This window comes from Anolis carolinensis, chromosome 5 (assembly GCF_035594765.1).
Source record: "Anolis carolinensis isolate JA03-04 chromosome 5, rAnoCar3.1.pri, whole genome shotgun sequence".
Lineage (NCBI taxonomy): Eukaryota > Metazoa > Chordata > Lepidosauria > Squamata > Dactyloidae > Anolis > Anolis carolinensis.
The window spans coordinates 132,825,728-132,846,165 of record NC_085845.1 but is presented as its reverse complement, the minus strand read 5'-3'; the positions used below and the strand labels follow the sequence as shown (position 1 = coordinate 132,846,165).

Below are 20,438 nucleotides of genomic sequence, written 5' to 3'. Positions count from 1 at the left end.
AGCCATTGCAGTTGAATTGGTATCAAACTATATTAATTCTCCACCTTATGTTTTGGAGTGCACTTGCAAACTAAATTTTGTGCTAGCTGTTGTTTGGTACATTCTCCTAATTGAAAATCATAGATAATCAAAGTCAGGTTAACTTCAGGGACCATGCACCTTAGAAATACAACATGTTTTTATGATGCTTTGTGTTTAAAAAGACGGTGAACAAAAGTAGCTTGGCTTGTTGGACATTTGGGTGTTTAATCTGTGACTTAAGATTTGAGATATGGTTAGCACAAATTACATTTTAACATGACACCAGATTTGAGTTGGTTGCACATTTGTAGTTACATCTGGGAGATTGTGGCCTTTTCTCTGTCTAATTAGTTTGTTTAGCCTGAAGAGCCCGAGCCAGAAAGGGCTAGAGTAGCTCAGGATTTAAATGCACAGGGAAAACATATAATTTTACCTCTCTATTGTTTTATGGCCCCACTTGAGCTAGGTAGAAAAATGGACAGGTTTTGCAGACAGATGGCAGTGATATTATTTTAGGTCAAAATGTGGTTGCTGCCACATTAGCTCCAGGATCAGGTAGAAGCAATTTCTGCTTCAATCTTCTCTTCTTTTCAATTTGAGGCCAACTGTTGCCAGATGCTCTAGACTCTTCAGGAAATATGGATTTGAAGTATGTAGTGCAAAATATATTTGAAACCACTGCAATAAAGTTTGAGGTCTGGCTTCAAAATAGGTAATGCTTATACATTTTACGTTAGCAGATTGGAGGGGCAGTTTTCAGTCCATGGAAGCCTCCTGACAGGACCACACAGACTGCCAAAAATGCAGCGGATGGGGGAGAAAACAAGAAGTCAACTTCTGATTTAAAACAACACAGAGTCTCCTTACAATTCTTTTCAAGATACATAAGTACTTCTAGGAGTGCTTTACCACTCTGCCCTACCACAAAAAGGGTGTTTAGGGAGATGGAAGGCTTCAAATGCGATGTTTGGGTCTGCATTTGGCTATAGGGCATATCTGTCCACACCTGTTATGCATTCACAAATCACTACACATAGTGACAATAGTTTCATCCAGATGAATGCATTATTCAGACCGATTTAAGCCTGAGTTAGGAACTATTCTCTTCTCCAGTGACTAGGACATGGAACAATGAATTCAAACTACAGAAAAAGAGATTCCACCTAAACATTAGGATAAACATCCTGACTGTAAGAGCTGCCCAACAATGGAATATGTTGAGTCAGAGTGTCATGGGGTGTTCTTTTTTGGAGGTTTTAAAACAGAGACTGGATGGCCATCTGTCGGGGTTAGCTTTGTGTTTTGCTGCATGGCAGGGGCTTGGATTGGATGGCCTTTGTGATCTCCTCCAGCTCTGTGATTCTACAATATGCAGAAGATGCCATACAACTTGTTCCTTTGTTCAGAACAAGGCTTACTGGAAAGAAGGTGGATTCATGCCGGTTTCAGAAAGTAGAAGAAAGAATAGCCACATGCTAAGCACTAGAAATATGTGCCGGTTCTATGGTTTTATTTGTGTTCTGTTTTATGTATTTTTAATAGAAGTAGCAGGGAGGTTTTTCTGATTCTGCTGCTTTGGCAAGGTTATTAGAGAAAGAGAACAACCGAACATAAGTCTGCAACTGAGTCTACCTTTTAAAAACTGCTTAAAACAGATAACCTGAAACATTTGAATCATTCTTCATGTTGGCTGAATACGGGAATAGGCATTAATTTGTAAAAATAATGGAACAGGGAATACACTTCAAATGACCATTTAAACCATTTACATATGTTCATCCTCTCAATGTGTTTATTTTATAGATATTTACTATCAAAAATCACATTTGAAAAGAATGACTAAATCTACCTGTTTACACATGAAAGTGACATCACAAAGCACCATGATGAGTGAACAAATAAATCAGGGAATGCGAGTCTTTTCATAGAAAGAATGTTAAGATTCATTAGCAGTATATTGGGAACATTTTGTGCTGTGTTGGGGGATCCTTCACACTATAAAGTTATTGGGATATAATTCCACCTTAACTGCCATAGCTGTATCTAATGCCGCTAATGGAATTCTTCAATTTGTAGTTCGGGAGGCACCAGAGTTCTTTGGCTGACAATTCTAAATAGCCCTCTCTAAACAGTAAATCCCAGGATACTACAGAACATTGCCAATTGAAGTGGAATCATAATGAGTTTTCTTTGTGGAGAGAAAAAGCAGGGTATAAATCAGTGGTGCTCAACCTGTAGGACCCCAGATGTTTAAAAAGCCTTCTCCACTCATCTGCTTCTTCATTATTCCTTTTTCTTTCACCTCGTCATCTAATCTCTTGCCTACCAGAATAACCCCATTCTACCTTGCCTATCATCCCAACTGCAAGTGTCAGCCTGAATTTGAGATGGTGACAGGAAGCTGAAAGAGGAAAAGGTGGATTGATGGAGAATGAGGCTGAAATTCAAGTGAAGGTTTGTGGTGTGAAGTTTTTGTTTTTTTTTTCATGTCAGGAGCAACTTGAGTTGCTTCTGGAGTGAGAGAATTGGCCGTCTGCAAGGACGTTGCCCAGGGGACGCCAGGATGTTTTTGATTTTTTTTTTACCATCCTTGTGGGAGGCTTCTCTCATGTCCCCGCATGGAGCTGGAGCTGATAGATGGAGCTCATCCACACTCTCCCCGGGTGGGATTCGAACCTGGCAGCTTTCAGGTCAGCAACCCAACCTTCAAGTCACTTAGTCCACCACGCCATCTGGGGGCTCCTGGTGTGAAGTTAGGGAAGGGAAAGACAAAGCCCTCATCTACACAGCAGTATAAAATCCACATTGAACTGGACTATATGGCAGTGTGGGTTCAGATAGCCCAATTCAAAGCAGATATTGTGGGTTATCTGCCTTGATATTCTGGGTTATACAGCTGTGTGGAAGGGCCCAAAGAAAGGAGTCAGGATGAGGCTTCAGTGGGGAGGTGGGCAGAGGACACAAACATTTCAAGCCTGGGTGTGGCTTCAATGGGAAGGTGGAGAGGAAGGTGATCGGGCAGTGGTTCTCAACTTGTGGGTCCCCAGAAGTTTTGGCCTTCAACTTCCAGAAATCCTAACAGCTGGTAAACTGGCTGGGATTAATGGAAGTTGTAGGCCAAAACACCTGGGTACCCACATGTTGAGAACCGCTGGTATAAATAAAATATTAACAATTATGATTATGATGATGATGCCATAATGTAGTGTGAAGGGCCCAAAGAATGCACAAAACATTATATTATTTATGTTATATATTATTATATTTATTATATGAAAAAAGCAAAGTAATTCAGGAATTCGTGTAAGTTTAAGTGCAATTAATTGTATAGTACAAAAAAGATCTGCATTAAGTAACAACCATTTCCCCATTCTATTGTTCTTTCATGTTTCCTACTAAGTCTGTCTACCACCTAAGAAACGCCTGACTGGAACAGACAAATATGACACCAAAGAATGACTGAAATAATATATTTCAGCCTTTTCCCCCAGTTTTTGCCTCCTTGCCCTTTGTGTATACACTGACACATTTCACAAAATCAACCATTTTCTTTTGAATAAATATGAACCTCCTGATGATGAACATGTCATGAACTGCTTTTGTTCCAGCAACTTGAACATGACTTTAGCATCATTTCTTAAAGCCTAGGTGTCTGGCTCTTCCTGGTACATTTTCCCTCTATTACCGAGAAGAGATGCATTAAAGTTCTTTAATATTCACTTCAGTGTGGCGCTGTGTAATTATCAGGTTTACCTAGTATTTTTTTAAAAAATGTAATTATTTTCCTGACTCTCTAAAAGTTGTGCAGTGAGAAAAAGAAAAGCACAGTGACCTTGTCATTTGAAAACAATTGCTTCATGGTTAGAACTCAATTTGAGTCAGTGGAATTAGTTCACTTACTATGCAACTTCCTGCCCCTCCCCCCACCTAAAGTTAAAAATGAAGCTTTGTACTAAGTGTTTGCAATACAGTGCAACTACTGTGTCTTTAAAATACTTTACAGACAGGTACTATTTCAGTTACTTGATGTCTGAATATGTATGTGTTCTTTGGAAAGGAGGCACCAAGAATGATTATTGCTGTTTCCTGTTTTGAAATTCAGCCCCATCTCAGAACAAGCATGCTGAATATTTTATTCTATAACTTTATCTTGAAGTGGAGACTTTTCAAAATACCTTCAAGAGTTTACTTTTGTATGAAAAAGAATTAGCTTAAACTGAATTTTAAATAAGTCACAGCAACCCCTGCAGGTCATGAATGGGGGCAGGAAAAGACAAGGTTTCTCAGGAAAAAGTGCTTTGCAATTCAATTAATCCCAACAGATGCACTGGGCAAGAGACGGGGCTTGATAGTTTGGGAGAGAAGAAAAAAGAATATACACAGCTTGAGATTGGTGCTGAAAAGGTCTGCATAGTTAATAAGGGCCTGTGTCAAAGACACTTTATAGTTCACAGTTCTGTGAAATTTCTTAGAGCAAACCCTGGACTTGTGCTTCTCTGGGACGTGGGGTTTAAATATGGCTGGAAAAGAAATATTGGTTTAAGGCATCGGGGCAAAGGATGAGAAAATCTGGCTCTACTATCCTTTGTCCCTTTGGACACAGCTCCACTTCTAGTGTTTCATCTTAAACATATGGGATGCCCTCTTATGACATATGAAGAATTTGGTCATGGCAGTTATTCTACCCAATGCAAGATTCCAGAACCTGCTGCTGACTTAATGAATTGTCATTCGAAAGCACGTCTGCACATTATTCCATTTCAAATGACCTCCTCACACACCATCTCAGGGTTCTTCCACACAGCCATATAACCCAGAATATCAAGGCAGATAATCCACAACATCTCCTTTGAAATGGGTTGTCTGAGTCCACACTGCCATTCAATGTAGTTTAATGTGGATTTTATACAACTGTGTGGAACGGGCCTCAGATGCAAATGGCATTTACCACCTAATCAGGCAGGCTTTTCCCCCGACCTAGCTCACCGTCAACACGCTGCTGGGACAGACAGCCACTTCCGTCTTGGATCCGTTGGGCTCCATCCTGACAGCATGCTGGCAGTAGGATTGTATTGAGAGTACAGTACAAGGAATAGCCTTGGTAATCTCTAGTGCAAATCTCACTATGGGCCTTTCCACACATCCATATAACCCATAATATCAAGTCAGATATTCCACAATATCTACTTTGAACTGGATTATTTGTGACCATACTGCCATATAATCCAGTTCAATGTGGATTTTCTACAGCTGTGTAGAAGGGGCCTCAGAGAACTCAGTAAAGGAAAAAAATGCTATTGCCCTGTCTCACACATTAGCCAGATTATTTGTGCATGAGATATACATGGTATAATACTAAAATGGCCATGTGCTCTACATGTTTGAAGGCATCCTTTGTTTAAAAGACTATCCATTCCCAGTTAGGGTTTAAGAAGAAAAATAATAAGAAGGGAAAATGTGAGCTATGAAAGTCCAAAATTAGCACAGAGGTCTTCTGCTCACAGTCATTTCAACGATAGCAAAATGTATTGTATTTCTGTTTCAAACATGACTATTTTGAAATTTTTACACACGTGCAAATACATGAGTGTATGTATTATCGCATGCAAATTCTGTCCAAAGCTGCATCATCTCTTTTGTCATGGCTTTTATATATGCTTTTTGTCTTTTGCAGCAGCGTTTGACTGGTGGCATTCGCCTCTACATTGTCTTGTTATCAAACTTATCTAGGGCTGTATAGTTACTGCGCCAGGGTCTGGATGCCCTATTGGGTTAGATAAGTGCCAATAACCTGATGGAGTCTTTGGAAAGGTCGTCCTTAGGCCCAGAAACCTTTATTGGATATGATTATCTTGAGGGAAACAAGTATATAGCTTTGTTAGTAGAGGCCCAATTGGTTCCATGGCTCAGAGTATTTGAGGTCACCCTTGACTGGTCTGCCATCTATTGACTTTCCTGGGACAGAGGTGGCATAGACATAGTAGTTTGTGTACTTCCAATTAGACTATTCTAAAAGAACAAAACATGTTGTAGTGGTTTCAAGAGTGTACTACGACTCTGGAGACCAGGGTTCAATTTCTCACTTGACCATGGAAACTCACTGGGTCAGCTTGATCAGACTACACACTTCCAGCCCAGAAAAAAACTGTGATAGAATCACCATAAGTCAGAAATGATTGAAAACACATGACAATATGGAACTTCTCTTGAAGATGATTTGAACACTGCAGCCATTGTAAAACACATGAAGTAGTCCATGCTGACTGGGATACCATATAGATTCCATATCATATTGGTCTGAAAAGAATTACACTTGCTTTCAATACATGTCTTTTCTGAGTTCATAGTGCTTTTAGGTCATTTAAATCTGATAAACAGCTTGTAAAAATCAAAGGGCTACTTTTCACAAGGGTTGGTACCAACTGGGGGAGCCTCCTCCATGTCATACTGGTGAAGCCATGAGAAGGAAGCCTTTTAAACTGCACCCCCCTAGTTGTGGAAGGCTTTCCTTCTGGAGACCTGATTGGTCTTAGCACTCACTTTATTTTGGTGCCAAGTAAAATAAGGCTGTTTCTTAAAGCCTTTGGATTATAAGTGATTGATTCGAAAAAATGTGTGCATGTGTTTTTAATTGTTTTGATTTCAACTGTGTTTTTAAATTGTTCAATAGTGTAAAATGTTTTTAATTAGTTTAAATTGTTTTTATTGTTTAAAATTGTGTTAATCTGTCTAAATTGATGTTCTTATGCACTGCCTTGAAATTTCATAATACAGGTCAAGGAGAGATAGAGAGACAAAGGCATAGATATGTGGTCTCTATTGCAGAGAAACAGTGATGATGTCTCCTACATGCATTTTTCAAATGCAAAAGCTAGTTGTGTTGATTCCTGAATTTGCATCTGTCTTCTTCCCTGACCCCCTTCTCCACATGAACTGTGGACTGCTGAGGCTGACTGACCTTTATGTCTGTCGGCTTTGAATTGATCTTCCTCCTGGAGGGTTGGGTTCAATTTCTGAAGGGAATGTTCAAACACACCTTTTCTGTTTAGAAAAAGTGTGTTTGAGCTGAAAAAGTGTGTTTGAGCTGGTTTGAAAGACAGTACGTTTCTTCTGTCTTTTCAGTGCTCTCTTTGGTTGATTGGTTGGTTGAAATCTGTTGTTATGTCCCTCTGCTAACAAATGTTTTCAGTCTTGTTGTTGGGGTATCTGAAATATCAGGAACAATTCTTTGTCTAAGGATATAAGAAGTTTGCTCAGTGCAGCTGGACTATAGTCATGTCTGGCATGTCTGCCTGCTTGTCTGGTTGCTCTCCTTAAATCAGAGCCTTTATAGCTTTTCTCCTTCAGCAGCTTGGTTTTAAGTCTTTTCCTGTTCAGCTGCTTGGTTGGAGACCTCAAGGGAAGCAATGTGCCCTGCCACTTACCCTCAGTTATGTATCTGGACATAAATGCAGCAACTGCTGCCAGCAAGGAGCAGAATTACTGGGCTGTTAGAAATGTCAATATGGTCTCTGGGCACGGGCACATGACTTTCCCTTTCTCGCCTGAAACTTTTCTGAAGATTGGATATTGACTTTTTTGGTCTCATTAGCCAGTGGAGCTGATGACTCCAGCAGTTTGTGCCTACCTCCCACCAAGCAGTTTGCTTTCTTGCCAACTTAGACTTCTGTTCTGGCACCAATAACCAGGTTCCCTTCCCTCTCTTCTTCCCCTCCTCTCTCCCTTACAGTTCCACACTCTGCCTTTGGCACTTCATGATGTTTATCCCCACCCGCAAAGCAGTTCTGCTCTTGGGTTGTTTTTTCTTTCTTTCAAATTTTAAAATGTGGTTTCTGGGGGCCTGGCATTTGTCTTTGCTGGTCTGGAGATTTTGGGTCTGGCTTGAACTTCCTTTGAGCTTTCCAAAACCTTTCCACGTCATGTCAGCTATAGAAGCCTATGTGATTAATGAGTGGAATAAGAATGTTGGATCATATGAAGTCTTCCTGTTATTTCCCCCTAGAATAATAAATTGGGTTTTGCAGGCCTACCATGAGTTGCTTCTCTCCATTCCTCTCACCCAAGGGGATAGGTCTGTACTTAAGAAGCCTCATAGCCTAATCCCTCTCTCCTAAGAAAGAAAGAAAGAAAGAAAGAAAGAAAGAAGAAAGAAAGAAAGAAAGAAAGAAAGAAAGATTCTTTTCTATAATCAAGAGCAAACATTGCCAGAAATTCATTTTTTAAAATACCAAAATATCTTATATCCTTTTGAAAAAGTATGATAAGAACATACTTTCTATTTAACTATATGTTCTTAACTTTGTGGGTATCATTTGGAAATTTAAAATTTAAAAATATTTCTCATTGCTTGTGAGTAACAGGTAACATCATGGAACCAGTGCGGTGTGATTTGAACATTGGCCAACAACTCTGCACACTAAGTTTTGAATCTCTCTTCAGCCATGAAAACCCACTGGGTGACCTTGTGCACATTGCACTCTCTCAGCCCCAGAGGAAGGCAAAGGCAAGCCGACTCTGAGCAAATCGTACCAAGAAAACCCTGTTGCCTTAGGGCCACTTGTAGGCACAAAACAACAGCACCAACTAACATTGCTTACTATTCACATTATAAACATATTTTTAATTCTTTCTTTTAAAATCACTTAAAAATAGAAAAACTCCCAAATCCCCAATGCAAAGAAATGACATTAACGCCTAAACAATGTTAGTCTTTCAAGCAACATCTTTACTTGTAACATGTTGTTTCCTAGTTCTTTTAGGTTCAGCGTATACAGTAGAGTCTCGCTTATCCAACCTTCACTCATCTAATGTTCTTCATTATCCAATGCAGTGTGCCTCCCACCTGGATCTGCAGCTATTTCTGTAGACAACAGTGCGCAGCGGATGCCTGCTGGGAGGGGCAAGACGCAGCCGGCACAGACTTTTCCCATTGGACACAGCATCCGGCCTGCAAGGAGGAATTAAGGAAAATAGGCTTTTCCTTAATCCCTTCTTATTATCCAACATTTTCACTTATCCAACATTCTGTCGGCCCATTTATGTTAGATAAGCAAAATTCTACTGTACTGTTCTCATGTTGACAGTCTTGGTTTTGGAAGTATTTCAGATCCCCATAAGGGATGTTCAACCTGTACTTTAATTCAGGGAATCCACAAGCCAAAGTTCATGAAATCCTATTGCAAACAAGTCTCTTCAACTCATACTTTAATTTGTCTTCTTCAATTTTAAAATGGAAATAAGACTCTTTCCCCACCTCTGCAACCAATGCTTCAGCAATTTTGTTTCTTCTGTTTTTAATATGGGCACAGCTGCCTGTGTGCCATCTGCCAGGCTTGCATGCATATTGAATTAGTGTTCGGTAATAGCTGGTAGAGTATTGGTTGCTTCTGAAGGTGTGTGTACTCCACAGTATGCTGTTGCTTGTGAGTTCATTAATCGGCCTTATTGATTGTATATTAGAGCTTAGTAAAAAACCAGCTGGGGCTCAAGTAATTATTGATGTAGGAAGACATCAGAACAACAGAAGCAGGTGTCAAAACTGTAGAAAAACCTCAGAGAAGCGACAGAAGAAATTATTCAAGACAACTAACACTGTTAATGTGTGAATGAAAAATAATTGTAACCAAAATCTTAAGCAGTATCATGATTTTATTTTGTTACAAGGCCTTTTGGGAGCAGAGAATGACATTTTAAATGTGTAAATTAAACATATAAAATGATATAAAGTAGGAAAAATATAGCTAGTCTGAATACAGTGCAGGTATATAAACCATGGGCTCTTCAGATGCTGACCTGTAGTTCTCATAATCCCTCACTCTTGGTCTGTAAGACAGCACTGAGTGGAGTTGCTATCCAACATCCAGAGGGTCACACAGTTTATAGCCAAATATAATAGCTGACCTGGATTATCCTGGTTTTACTGCTTATATGTTACTAGCAAAATACATGTTTTCTCTCTGGACACTTCTCAAACAAGCGGTTCTCTGGTTACAGTAATGTCCTCAACTGAGATAAGAGAAGCTAGGCTGGAGAAAGATAAGCCACAGGGATGAGAAAAGGCCACCTCCCCACAATCATATCTCTTATCTGAGAGAAGATCTGGGTATGATACCTGTAATCCCATTGACCTCCAGGGTTAATTCAGCTCATTTGGCTGGCTAAGGGGGTTTCCTCTTGCTTCCACATCACTACACATGTGGCCTCCCTGAAGCTATAAGCATGGTAGAAGAGAAGGACCATCCCAGAAAGGGATATACCAGTCATGTGTCTCCCTCATCTTTTCCACCAAATCATAATCCTCTCTTATCTTTTTGTATGGTTGGGGACATTTCCAAACCAACTTAGTTGTCTTCTATCATATTTCATTTGGCTCTGATTCTTAGAAAGAAAGGTTGGAGAAAAAGTCTTTTAATTTTGCACACATTTATTTTATTTCTGTTAGGAATTAATTACACAGCTGTGAAACCATTAGCCTTTTGGGAGGAAATTCCTCAAAGCTTCTTTTATAAAAAAGAAAAGAAATGGTGTCAATAGATGCACTTTAATCGTCTCAACAAATAGATATTTTGAAAAATGTCTTGAGGGACTAGAAAGCTAATATTTTATTCGGTGTTTCCCCACCCATCAGTTACTGGGTTGATTTGTGCAGTTTTTACATCTTGCTTCACGTTTGGTGTTGATAGTATCAGGAGCAAAATATCAACATTTGCATGCAGAATGCTTTCAACAGAATTGAACTTTATAAGAAATAAAGAAAAAAGCAGTTTTGTGTTTTATGTTTTCATACCCTGTAAAATTTCCCTTACCTTCCTCACATAATTGGCAATTTACAAAAAAGAGTTAACTGCCATTAGTGAAAAATGCAATATGATTATACCAGTTCTTCAGTATGCTGATACTGTATTTCATTTTGGAGATGCAGAAAGAGTGAGAGAGATATGGAGTTAGGATTGTCATTTGTTATGGCAACCCTATCCTAGATAGTTCTGTTCCCAGCTACTAGATACCTAATTGACAATTATGAGGCCAAGGGTACAAATTTCTCCTTTTTTTCACAAGTCATATCTATAGCCTAGAAAAGCTCACGGATACTGGCTTTGACAAGTTTCATAAGCAAAAGGTTTCTATTTCGAATGCAGCAATTCCAAAGAGAAACACAGTCCTTGACAGCCTATTCATGAGATTTTCAACATCTTGTATGGTATTCATGTGATTAATACGCATACAAAGAGTGTGATCAGAGATAATTATCTTGATCTTACTCAAGATTAACATTCTAAACATTCCCAAATTATTTTGTTAAATAATGCAAATTTTAAATCTTACTGTGATCTATACTGACATCCATAACAATTTAAGAGACTTGTCTTTTAAACAGTGTACCAGTTGTCAGTCTAACTAGACACAGTGATAGTACTTTACAACCTGTTGGTCTTTTTATTGCTAATTTTATACTGTTGCTTTACGAAGTTGGGATGGGTAATTGCTTCATTTTTTAAAAAACTACTGGAAGCATCCATGAAAAAATGCACTGTTTTAGAGTGGCAGATTATAAATGTAAGCAGCAGTTAAAATAGCAGATTATAAATGTATACAGCAGTTCAAATTGGCAAAGATGTCAAAGTTTTCAGTTAGAAAGTAACCTCTACCTCCTGCCTCTTGTTTTTCTGTATTTCTGGTTCTGCTCTGCCTCATGTTTGCTTAGTGTATCCTGCGCTGTTGGGAAGGAACAAGGTCATCTTGGAGCAAAAGCTTAAAACAAACAAATTGGATGAAAAGTGATAATTTTGTCAGCCATATCACATTGAATGCCCATCTGCTCTGGGCCTTACTAAACTACTTTATTTTGGCTTATGGTTGAAATGTTCTGTGCATTCTGTATTGGGGCACGCTCTCCTTGAATTACTTCTTTTAGATGCTATCATCTTCAGAATATATTTATTCTATTTTAGCTGATCTGTAATATATCTCTTTTTACCTTTCAGGTATTGAACAGAAATGGCTGTATGGATTTGGACACTGAGCATTCTGAGCTATTCTTGTGTTACCTGTGGATTAAAGTCTAAGAACTGGGATTCATTCCAGAGTAAGACAGAACTGAGTCACCTGACAGTGAACCATGAAACGGGGACAGTCTATTTAGGAGCACTGAACACCCTGTATCAACTCACAAAAGACTTGAAACCCTATCCATCAGTGGAGGAAGTATCAACTGGACCACATTTGGATAACAAAAAGTGCACACCTCCCATTGATGAAAACCAGTGCACTGAAGCAAAAATGACTGACAATTACAACAAGATACTTTTGCTGGATATGCAAGAGAGAAAAATTGTGGTTTGTGGGAGCTTGTTTAAAGGCATATGTTCCATCAGAGAGCTGGAGAACATTGCCAACACAACTTACTATGAGAATGGCAGTGGAGAAAAATCATTTGTTGCCAGCAATGATGAGAATGTCATCACAGTGGGGTTGATCACATCTTTGAAAAGAGGTCGAATGATGTTTGTAGGAAAGGGAAATGGACTAAATGACAACGGGGTCATAATCAGCACTCGGCAGCTTTTTAATGGAGATAATAGAGAGATTTTTGAACTGTATGCAGATCATGCAGCTATTAAGTCGGCATACCCATCTGCAAGTTCACAACAGTTTCTGTATGTCTTTGAAAACAATAAATTTGTGTATTTTATTTTCAATCAAAATAATAATCCAGGCACTATTAACCGAACACTGATTGGGCGTCTCTGTAAAGATGATGAATCTTATCATTCCTACTTTGAAATGGATTTGGAATGTCAGGATGGTAGTGGACCTTACAATCAAAGTAATGCCATCTATGCCTCCATACCTGTGCAGATTCCAGGACAAGATAATGAAATTTTATCAGACACCATACTTATTGGACTCTTCAGGAGAATGGGGAAAGGTTCCTTGGAATGTGCCATGTGTAGGTTTTCCTTGAAGGCAATAAATGAAAAGATGGAGCAAAACCGGGAAAAATGCTACATGAAGGATGATCGAGATGTGTTTTACAAGCCATTTAGAACAGAACAGGCACCCTGTATTACTGCATCTCACCAGGTAACGTAATAACCATTCTGTGTACATATCTTCAGATGAACTTTATCCTCATGATGTCAAGAAAGGGCGAGCAATTATGTAATATTTTGTGTACATATCTTCATTCTGTGAAGTATGAAGCCCAATGCCCAGGAGCGAAACCACTATAGCTTCAACAGAGGTCATGAGTAATTGGTTTCGGACATATTTCTGCATATCATTTACAATCTTCCCTTTGTCTCTTGTAATAATATAGCACATTTCTCTATATTAAGATTAATCTTCCAGCTTGCAAAACATTTTATTTTTATCTTTATACTGCTCACTTTCAGAAGCAAGATGTAAATTTGCCCATGCTGTTGTTTTAGAAAGACCCAAATAGGGAAGATTAAAATTCGTAAAAACACTTGGAAATACAAATTAAGAAATTCAGGATGAAATTATTTTATTTTCAGAGTATTTGTGACAAGTTTATGGTTTTCCTTGCACCTGAAATTAAGTGTGTCCTTAAGGACACTCTTACAGAACAGTGTAGTTTTCCTATGTTTAGGTAGTTCTGTAGACCAGGGACCTTATCACATGGGTTTTACTCCATTTCTGAGACTCTTTGAACACAATTCGGGTGGATCCTATCACATCACATTTGCCCCATTACATCAGCAATTCTTCTGATTCCATCTGCAAAACGTCGCAGAAACTGAGTAATTGCACACAGGATTCTAAACATGTTTTTTGATTTACTAAGGTTTTGCTGCACTGTTTTTATGTGTGATCTGAAAAAACAGTATGCATCTGGTCAGCTGAAATCTCATGAAAACGTTAGTTTGAGACTTCCAGGTTACATCACTGTGCAATATTAAGGGGGGGATGTAAGGAGCCATTTGAACAAATTGGGAAGAGCCAGCCTTCCATAGTGTAATGAGTCAGAGTGCAGTATTTTCAAACCATAAGAATGGGGTGTGATGGAATCAGTATGCATCCCTTCTGAATGCAGTATTCATCCTATCCTTAAAAGAATATGGGGTGCATACTGATAGAAATGGAGTAAAGCCCAATGTGATAAGGTCCTAGGTAAGGCATTGACCATGTGTGTGCTCAGTCAAGTAGACTAGGCAATGTGGTCTGCAGATGAAACTTAGTTTCAGTATTCAAGTATTATCATCTGTTGTTTCTGTTTTGACTTTTTTTTCCTTAGAATTCAAGCCAAACCTTTCCATGTGGTTCTGAACATTTACCATACCCTTTGGGGAGCAAAGAGGGCATTTCTGCAGAACCATTACTGAAAAAAGATGGTATAAATTTGACTGCAGTTACTTTTACAGTAGAGAATGGGAAGACTGTAGTATTTGTTGGAACTTCGGATGGCAGAATTCTAAAGGTAATGTCTGCAGTGGTCAAATTTTTTAAAAATGTATTATTTTTGTATTACAAATTATGGTGATCATTATTCAACTATAAACATACGTTTATTTGAGTTTTAAACTAAACAAATTATTAGTAAAGCTTTTCAAGAAGAAAATTTGAAGAGAAAGCTCAATAATTATTTTAATGTGTTATGAAAATCAGATTAACATTTAGATAAGTATAAAAATCATAACCTATCTGAATATGATAAAATCATAGTTTGTGTGAATAGTCGTGACTTACTCTACAAGCAAAGCTCACCCTTCCAAGATGGCATTCTCAAATATTTTAGGCCTTCATCCAGTGGCTAATATAAATAAGAATGTCCACTCTAAATCTCAGAAATTTGATAGATCTAACATTTCTGTCAATTCCATGTATTCATTGGGTCTGTTCTAATTGAAATTAACAATAGGATTTAGGCCCAAATGGTGTATTTGTGATTTATTTAGTCATTGAAATTCAGATGACTTTTAGAGGGACACAGAAATGTTCTGGGGGTGCTCAATATTGTTATTAATTTTGCCTCATTGTCCATACATATTTTACAAAACAATCAAAGAACACAATGCACTGTATCAAAATAACAACCATCACCAACTGAAGAAGAATTAGACTACCATGACGACAATGGCAGAATAAAAAATGAATGTTATGAAAATGGAGTAAATCAAATCAAGTGAAGAAATAAAATATGTGTAAAACCCTTGTCAGTGAATACAAAGGGGCCTATAAGGTCTCCTATTAAACTGATCCTCCGCTTTCAAAACAACAGCTGTGGAGATAAATTGGAAGGTTGTGTGTGTAATGTTTTCAAAACAAAATGTAATATATCTACCAACTTTGCAGCAAGGGGAATCACATGTAGGGCAAATTGCTTCTGCCATCCATGATAATCCAGTCAACTTGAAATATGAAGAATCTGCAAGCATGATGCATACTTAGAATTCCTCTCCATGTGTTCAGTTGTACTTACTCCTAAGTAAGGCAATTGTATGCAGTTTTTGTTATTTATAGGACTGATCAACTACAACAGTAGCCCTACCACTAGTACTCTCTTCCCATTCCCCTTGCAACAATCCGCTACACCAAAAGCCTGCTGAGGATTGTTTCCCAGGCAGGTACAACAAGTATCCTCTCCCAACTTTGCTGGTCAAAACACTCGTTGAATATCAACAACAACAACAACACTGCAACACTTGCAAGAAAGCTTCTTAGACTTCAAAAAGTAGGTCACGGTTTATTTGTTGATTTGAATAACATAGTTATTATGCATTTCAGGTGGCTTTGTCTAATCCTGCAAAGGAGTATGCTAGTATTCTTATTGAAAAAAATAAGCCTATTCAGAGGGATCTGGTTCTTGATGCTACGCATGAAAACTTATATGTCATGACCACAAACAAGGTAAATATATGATCTAACACTAATAACTTAATAAGACTGTGTTACATTTCTTAGGTTGTGTCTGAAGGACAATTTAGTATAATGCTAAGTGTAAACTGCAGCAATGCACAGATTTTGTCGCTTGAGTTGAAAGTTGTTCATCCCTCCTCCTCCAGAAGTTAATTGGTGTTAATGATTGATGCTCAATGGCAGGCCTGTACAACCTGTGCCCAACAAGTGTTTTGGGCTTCAGCTCTCAGAATTCCCAACATTGGACAAGTTGGCTAAGACTTCTGAGCATTGGGGTCCCAAACACCTGGAATGCTACAAATTGACCAGATCAGCTGTATGATGTATATTGGCCAAAAGAGGAGAGAGACAGAAAAGGAGAGTTCTCATGGTGTAGGCAGACAAAGTTTGAGACAATAAAGAATAGCAAGTCCTATACTGAGGAATGTGGGAAGAGGGACTTCACACATGCACCTGCATTTTTCACATCCTATTTAGTTCTGGAAAATGACATGGAACAAATATTATATTTATTTTTCTCCCATCTGTATTCTATAAAACCTCACCCATGACCAGCAAAGAAGAGAAAGATGGAGGAGGAGGATTTAATGACATTTTTGTAAAAACAAAAACTCACCAGGAGATAAACAGCCTTAGTGCATATCCAGCATATTAATCGCTGGACTTCTAGATGAATAATTGTGGTAATTTGATTCCTCTCTGTTCTGCCACTAGAATATAAGCTTCTTTTGTGGAATTAGAGATAGGTCCGTAATAATATTGCTATTGGATTACCTATCTCTTTGCTACCCTCCCCACCAAAACCCCCAGCAGTTATTGTGCTAGAAAAGATTATTGGAAGCACCCAGATAAGAAACAAGAAAATGGCTCAGAAGAGCAAACAGATATCGCACAGAGAAAGTATTAGAACTGATATGGGAAACTTCTCTGAATAAATAAGCAATAAATAGCTCAAAACTGTCCTTTGAAGCTCATATCTATCATAACCCCATTCCCTAATATTATATAGTGATCAGGAAATACTTAATCCTTCACCTGCCACTGTCTTGATTGTCTTTGTTTTATATTATGCTGACACATGTATGGTTACTCCCAGCTTCACTGTTATCTTCCTTTTTGAAAACAAATTTGCAGATAGTTTTCATTCTTCTTACTTGTTTTGTATATGCAGGCTCAGTTCTTCTTTCTGTTCTGCAATTCAAAACATTAATAATTATCAATGGGAGCTTTTTTAGTGGGGAAACATGACTATTATAATCAAAATTTGAAATGGATTATCCTAAATATTTTTGCAATCATTAAATTTAATTATAATTTTAGTGAATTATGTGTTTTCTAATGCTTCCGAGTTCCAAGATGATAAAATGAATGTTTTTATCATATGACTAAGACATATTTCTTCAATATTAAATTGCTTAGAGGAGGATATTACAGGAATTTAACATTGGCAAATGTTATGAAAAATGATATTAAAATTCTAAACGTATTCACTTTGAAATATTAAATCTCTTTTTAAGTATGTTTCGGATTTCAGGTTAGGTATCAGCAGTTATATCTGAGTTTCACCATACCTACCTTGCTTTAGATGTATTGTCCTGATTATTTTTAACTGAACTAGTGAGAAATACTGTTCATACAATTTTATGTTAACATAAAATCATAAAGTGCTAAGTCTATTTTAGTAGTGATGAAGGGGAAAAATTGCAAACATGCAAAGTTATACTTCTAAAGAGATTCAACCTTTAAACTCGGTTAGTTTAAAGAGCGAGAAATTTCTTTCTACAGTTTCTATTTTTAATATGCTCTGCTATAACGTCCTATGGCACTTGTTACATGGACCATGTGGGTTATGCACAAATTCAGGAGGAACTCGGTCCTATCTGTCAGCTACACTACAATGTGGCTGTCCCAAATCCTTCATCATGAAGAGAATGTGTGAGTGATAGAGTCTCACAGTACTGTAAATTATCCACATGAACACATGATGCAGAATTGGCAAGATCAAGCAAATATATTTTGCCTGGGGACTGAACTGTGGAATAAGATGGTACCTTTTCTATTTTCATTTAAAAGCTGGCTGGTTGGCTGTTGTATCTTTCTTCAGCACTGGGGATGGGAAACATCCTCTACTTTACCTAGAGACATCAGGCTAATTCAGGGTACCCACGGTCATCTCTTCCATATAACCACCTCCAGTATCTATTGATTAGGAAAACCTTTTCACTGCTTAACGGTAAAGCTGATCCTGGTATTTGGATCTCTAGTTGTTATATTTTCCAGGAAGATTCATACCCGTAATCTTTCCGAACAAGATAAATTACAGTTCTTGGGAAGGGAGCCTTTATCAGAAAAAAAAAACACTGTAAGGGAAGTGTAACCTTCTCTTGGCATTCCTGTTAAAATGAAAACTAGAGACTAGTTGCAGCTGCTTGTAATTGAAACTTGTAATTACAACTAGGAACATTAGGAGAGCAAATACCTAATCCTCAAGCAGTTTGTAAGTGTAAATTTAATTATGCCCTAAGGGTTTGCAGGCCCACCAAATCTATGCATTAGCAATCATTGGGTGTACACTGCCTCACATAAGCCACATGATATGTACTGATATGCCATGATTATTATTTTTTTTTTTACTGATTTTAATGTATGGTTTTTATTATATTTGTATGTTTACGTTTGTTGTGACATTGAATTATTGCCAACTTGGAAGCTGCTCTGAGTCCCCTTCGGGGTGAGATAGAGCGGGGTGAAAATGCAGTAAATAAATAAACTAAATATGTGTTCATCACAACCAACCCAACATGCATTTGCTGCATTGGATGGAGAATATATGTTGGAGGGGAATTTGCTTCAGTTTACAAAGAGTATATGAGTCAAATGGTGAATTGACCAGAAGAGTATGAAACATGTTGCACGAGAGGTTATATGTAAATCGCCAACAGAGTTTTCTGATTTCCAATTAGAAGCCTCTTACAGTTTTGCTAGTTATTTATCCCTCTTTTTTCTTACTAGGTCTTTCGCTTACCTGTCCAAGAATGTGCTAGTTACTCATCTTGTAATCAGTGCATCCAAGCCCAAGATCCTTACTGTGGCTGGTGTGTGACAGAAGGAAAGTGAGTATTGTAGAGTACCAATAGGAGGGGTTTATTATATTATGCAAACTAATTCTTTTTACAGTATCATGCATGCTGAATAATGTCTTCAAAGCATTTGTACCAGAACTAGAAAAATTCTTCATTGCAAATTACCACATATAATGAGCTGCAGGGAAGAAACTAATTTGCATATTTTGTCTGTATAACTTGTATATAATTTGCATTAAAATGGTGGTTGCCAAGCCACAGCTGGTGAACATCTAGCATTTATCTAGTGTTAGTTTTATTCTAGTACTTTAACCCTTAAACATCCCTTACTGCCACCAGTCCAATGGCAAAAAGGTGCTCAAAATCATTGGAGCGGGCTGTGTCCAACTTTTCATCCATTCTAAAGACTATGTTACACATCTGCATTTTTCAGGAGGCAAAAAGGGACTGTCTGTATCAAAAACACTGCCTGTAAATGTGAAGGATATCTATTTTACTAGCTACATCTTTAGTTCTGTTGAATATAGTAAGACAAAAATAATCCTGGAGTAGTAATTAGAAAAATGAAGCACCGTATCTGTTCCCAATTTATTTATCTTTGGTAATGCTTAAAAAGCAAGTATCTAAACTTTTTCTAAAAAAAAAACTTGGGTGTCCCTACCAAGTGATAATGAGGGATGATTTGTGGAAGGGATAGCACTTTACTATAAGCTGGGAGGGCTTTTCCCAATATCCAAATTGGTTTCTTAACACTAACCCTTCAAAGTGTGATCAAAATTGTTTCTAAAGTTTCCGGAGAGACTTTTAGTGGTGAAAACACAGGAAGAGATCTAGTTACTCCAGCTCCAGCAGGCATTGCTCTGAACATATAAATTGTAGGAGTGTTGAAATGAGTTGGAAATGCCTCACTTGCCTTTCAGTACAATATTTGACATGCCCCAAATATTTCAAAGCTTATATCCAAGGGACTAGAGATTGGCTGGTAGCTATGAGGAAGAGAAATTTGCTGATAGAAAGCTGAACATTTTACTGTTTCTAAGAAACAGACTTCAATCTTCAGATACACTGTCTTCTGTTGTTGGACTTCTGCATATTAAATATGTAGCACCTGTGGAGGAAAATTAACATTTGCGAACTTTTTTCACAAGTATCCACAATACCTAAAAATAAGCAAGTCCTGCCCAATTATGAGTTACACCTTTGGCATTTTAGCTCTGTATTGTTTATTCTGACTTGCAGTGATTCTCCAGGTTTCCGACAGAAATCTTTCCCAGGCTTATCTAGAGATGCCAGGGACTAAGAATGGGGCCTTCTGCATAACAGTCCATATAAAATGGGACCGTCGATATTTAAAAAAATATATCAAGAACCAGAATAGGGTAGTTGTTTAAGTATTGAACTAAGACGCTGGAGACCTGTATTTGAATTCCCACTCAGCCAAAATTAAATGACTGT

The 20,438-nt window shown here is 37.9% G+C and overlaps 1 protein-coding gene across 2 annotated transcripts in view; it reads left to right on the top strand.

Moving 5' to 3' along the window:
- The window catches only part of plxnb2 (plexin B2), a 398,065-nt gene that overhangs the window by 257,792 nt on the left and 119,835 nt on the right, over positions 1-20,438 (top strand). The window contains exons 1-5 of one of the 2 annotated variants that reach the window (XM_062982296.1): positions 2,454-2,475; positions 12,006-13,104; positions 14,279-14,461; positions 15,769-15,891; positions 18,913-19,013. In XM_062982296.1, the coding sequence (XP_062838366.1) occupies positions 12,019-13,104; positions 14,279-14,461; positions 15,769-15,891; positions 18,913-19,013 (1,493 nt within the window). In that variant the 5' untranslated portion in view covers positions 2,454-2,475; positions 12,006-12,018. Of the gene's footprint in view, positions 1-2,453; positions 2,476-12,005; positions 13,105-14,278; positions 14,462-15,768; positions 15,892-18,912; positions 19,014-20,438 lie in introns of those variants that run through there. The other variant, XM_062982295.1, reaches the window with a different exon arrangement.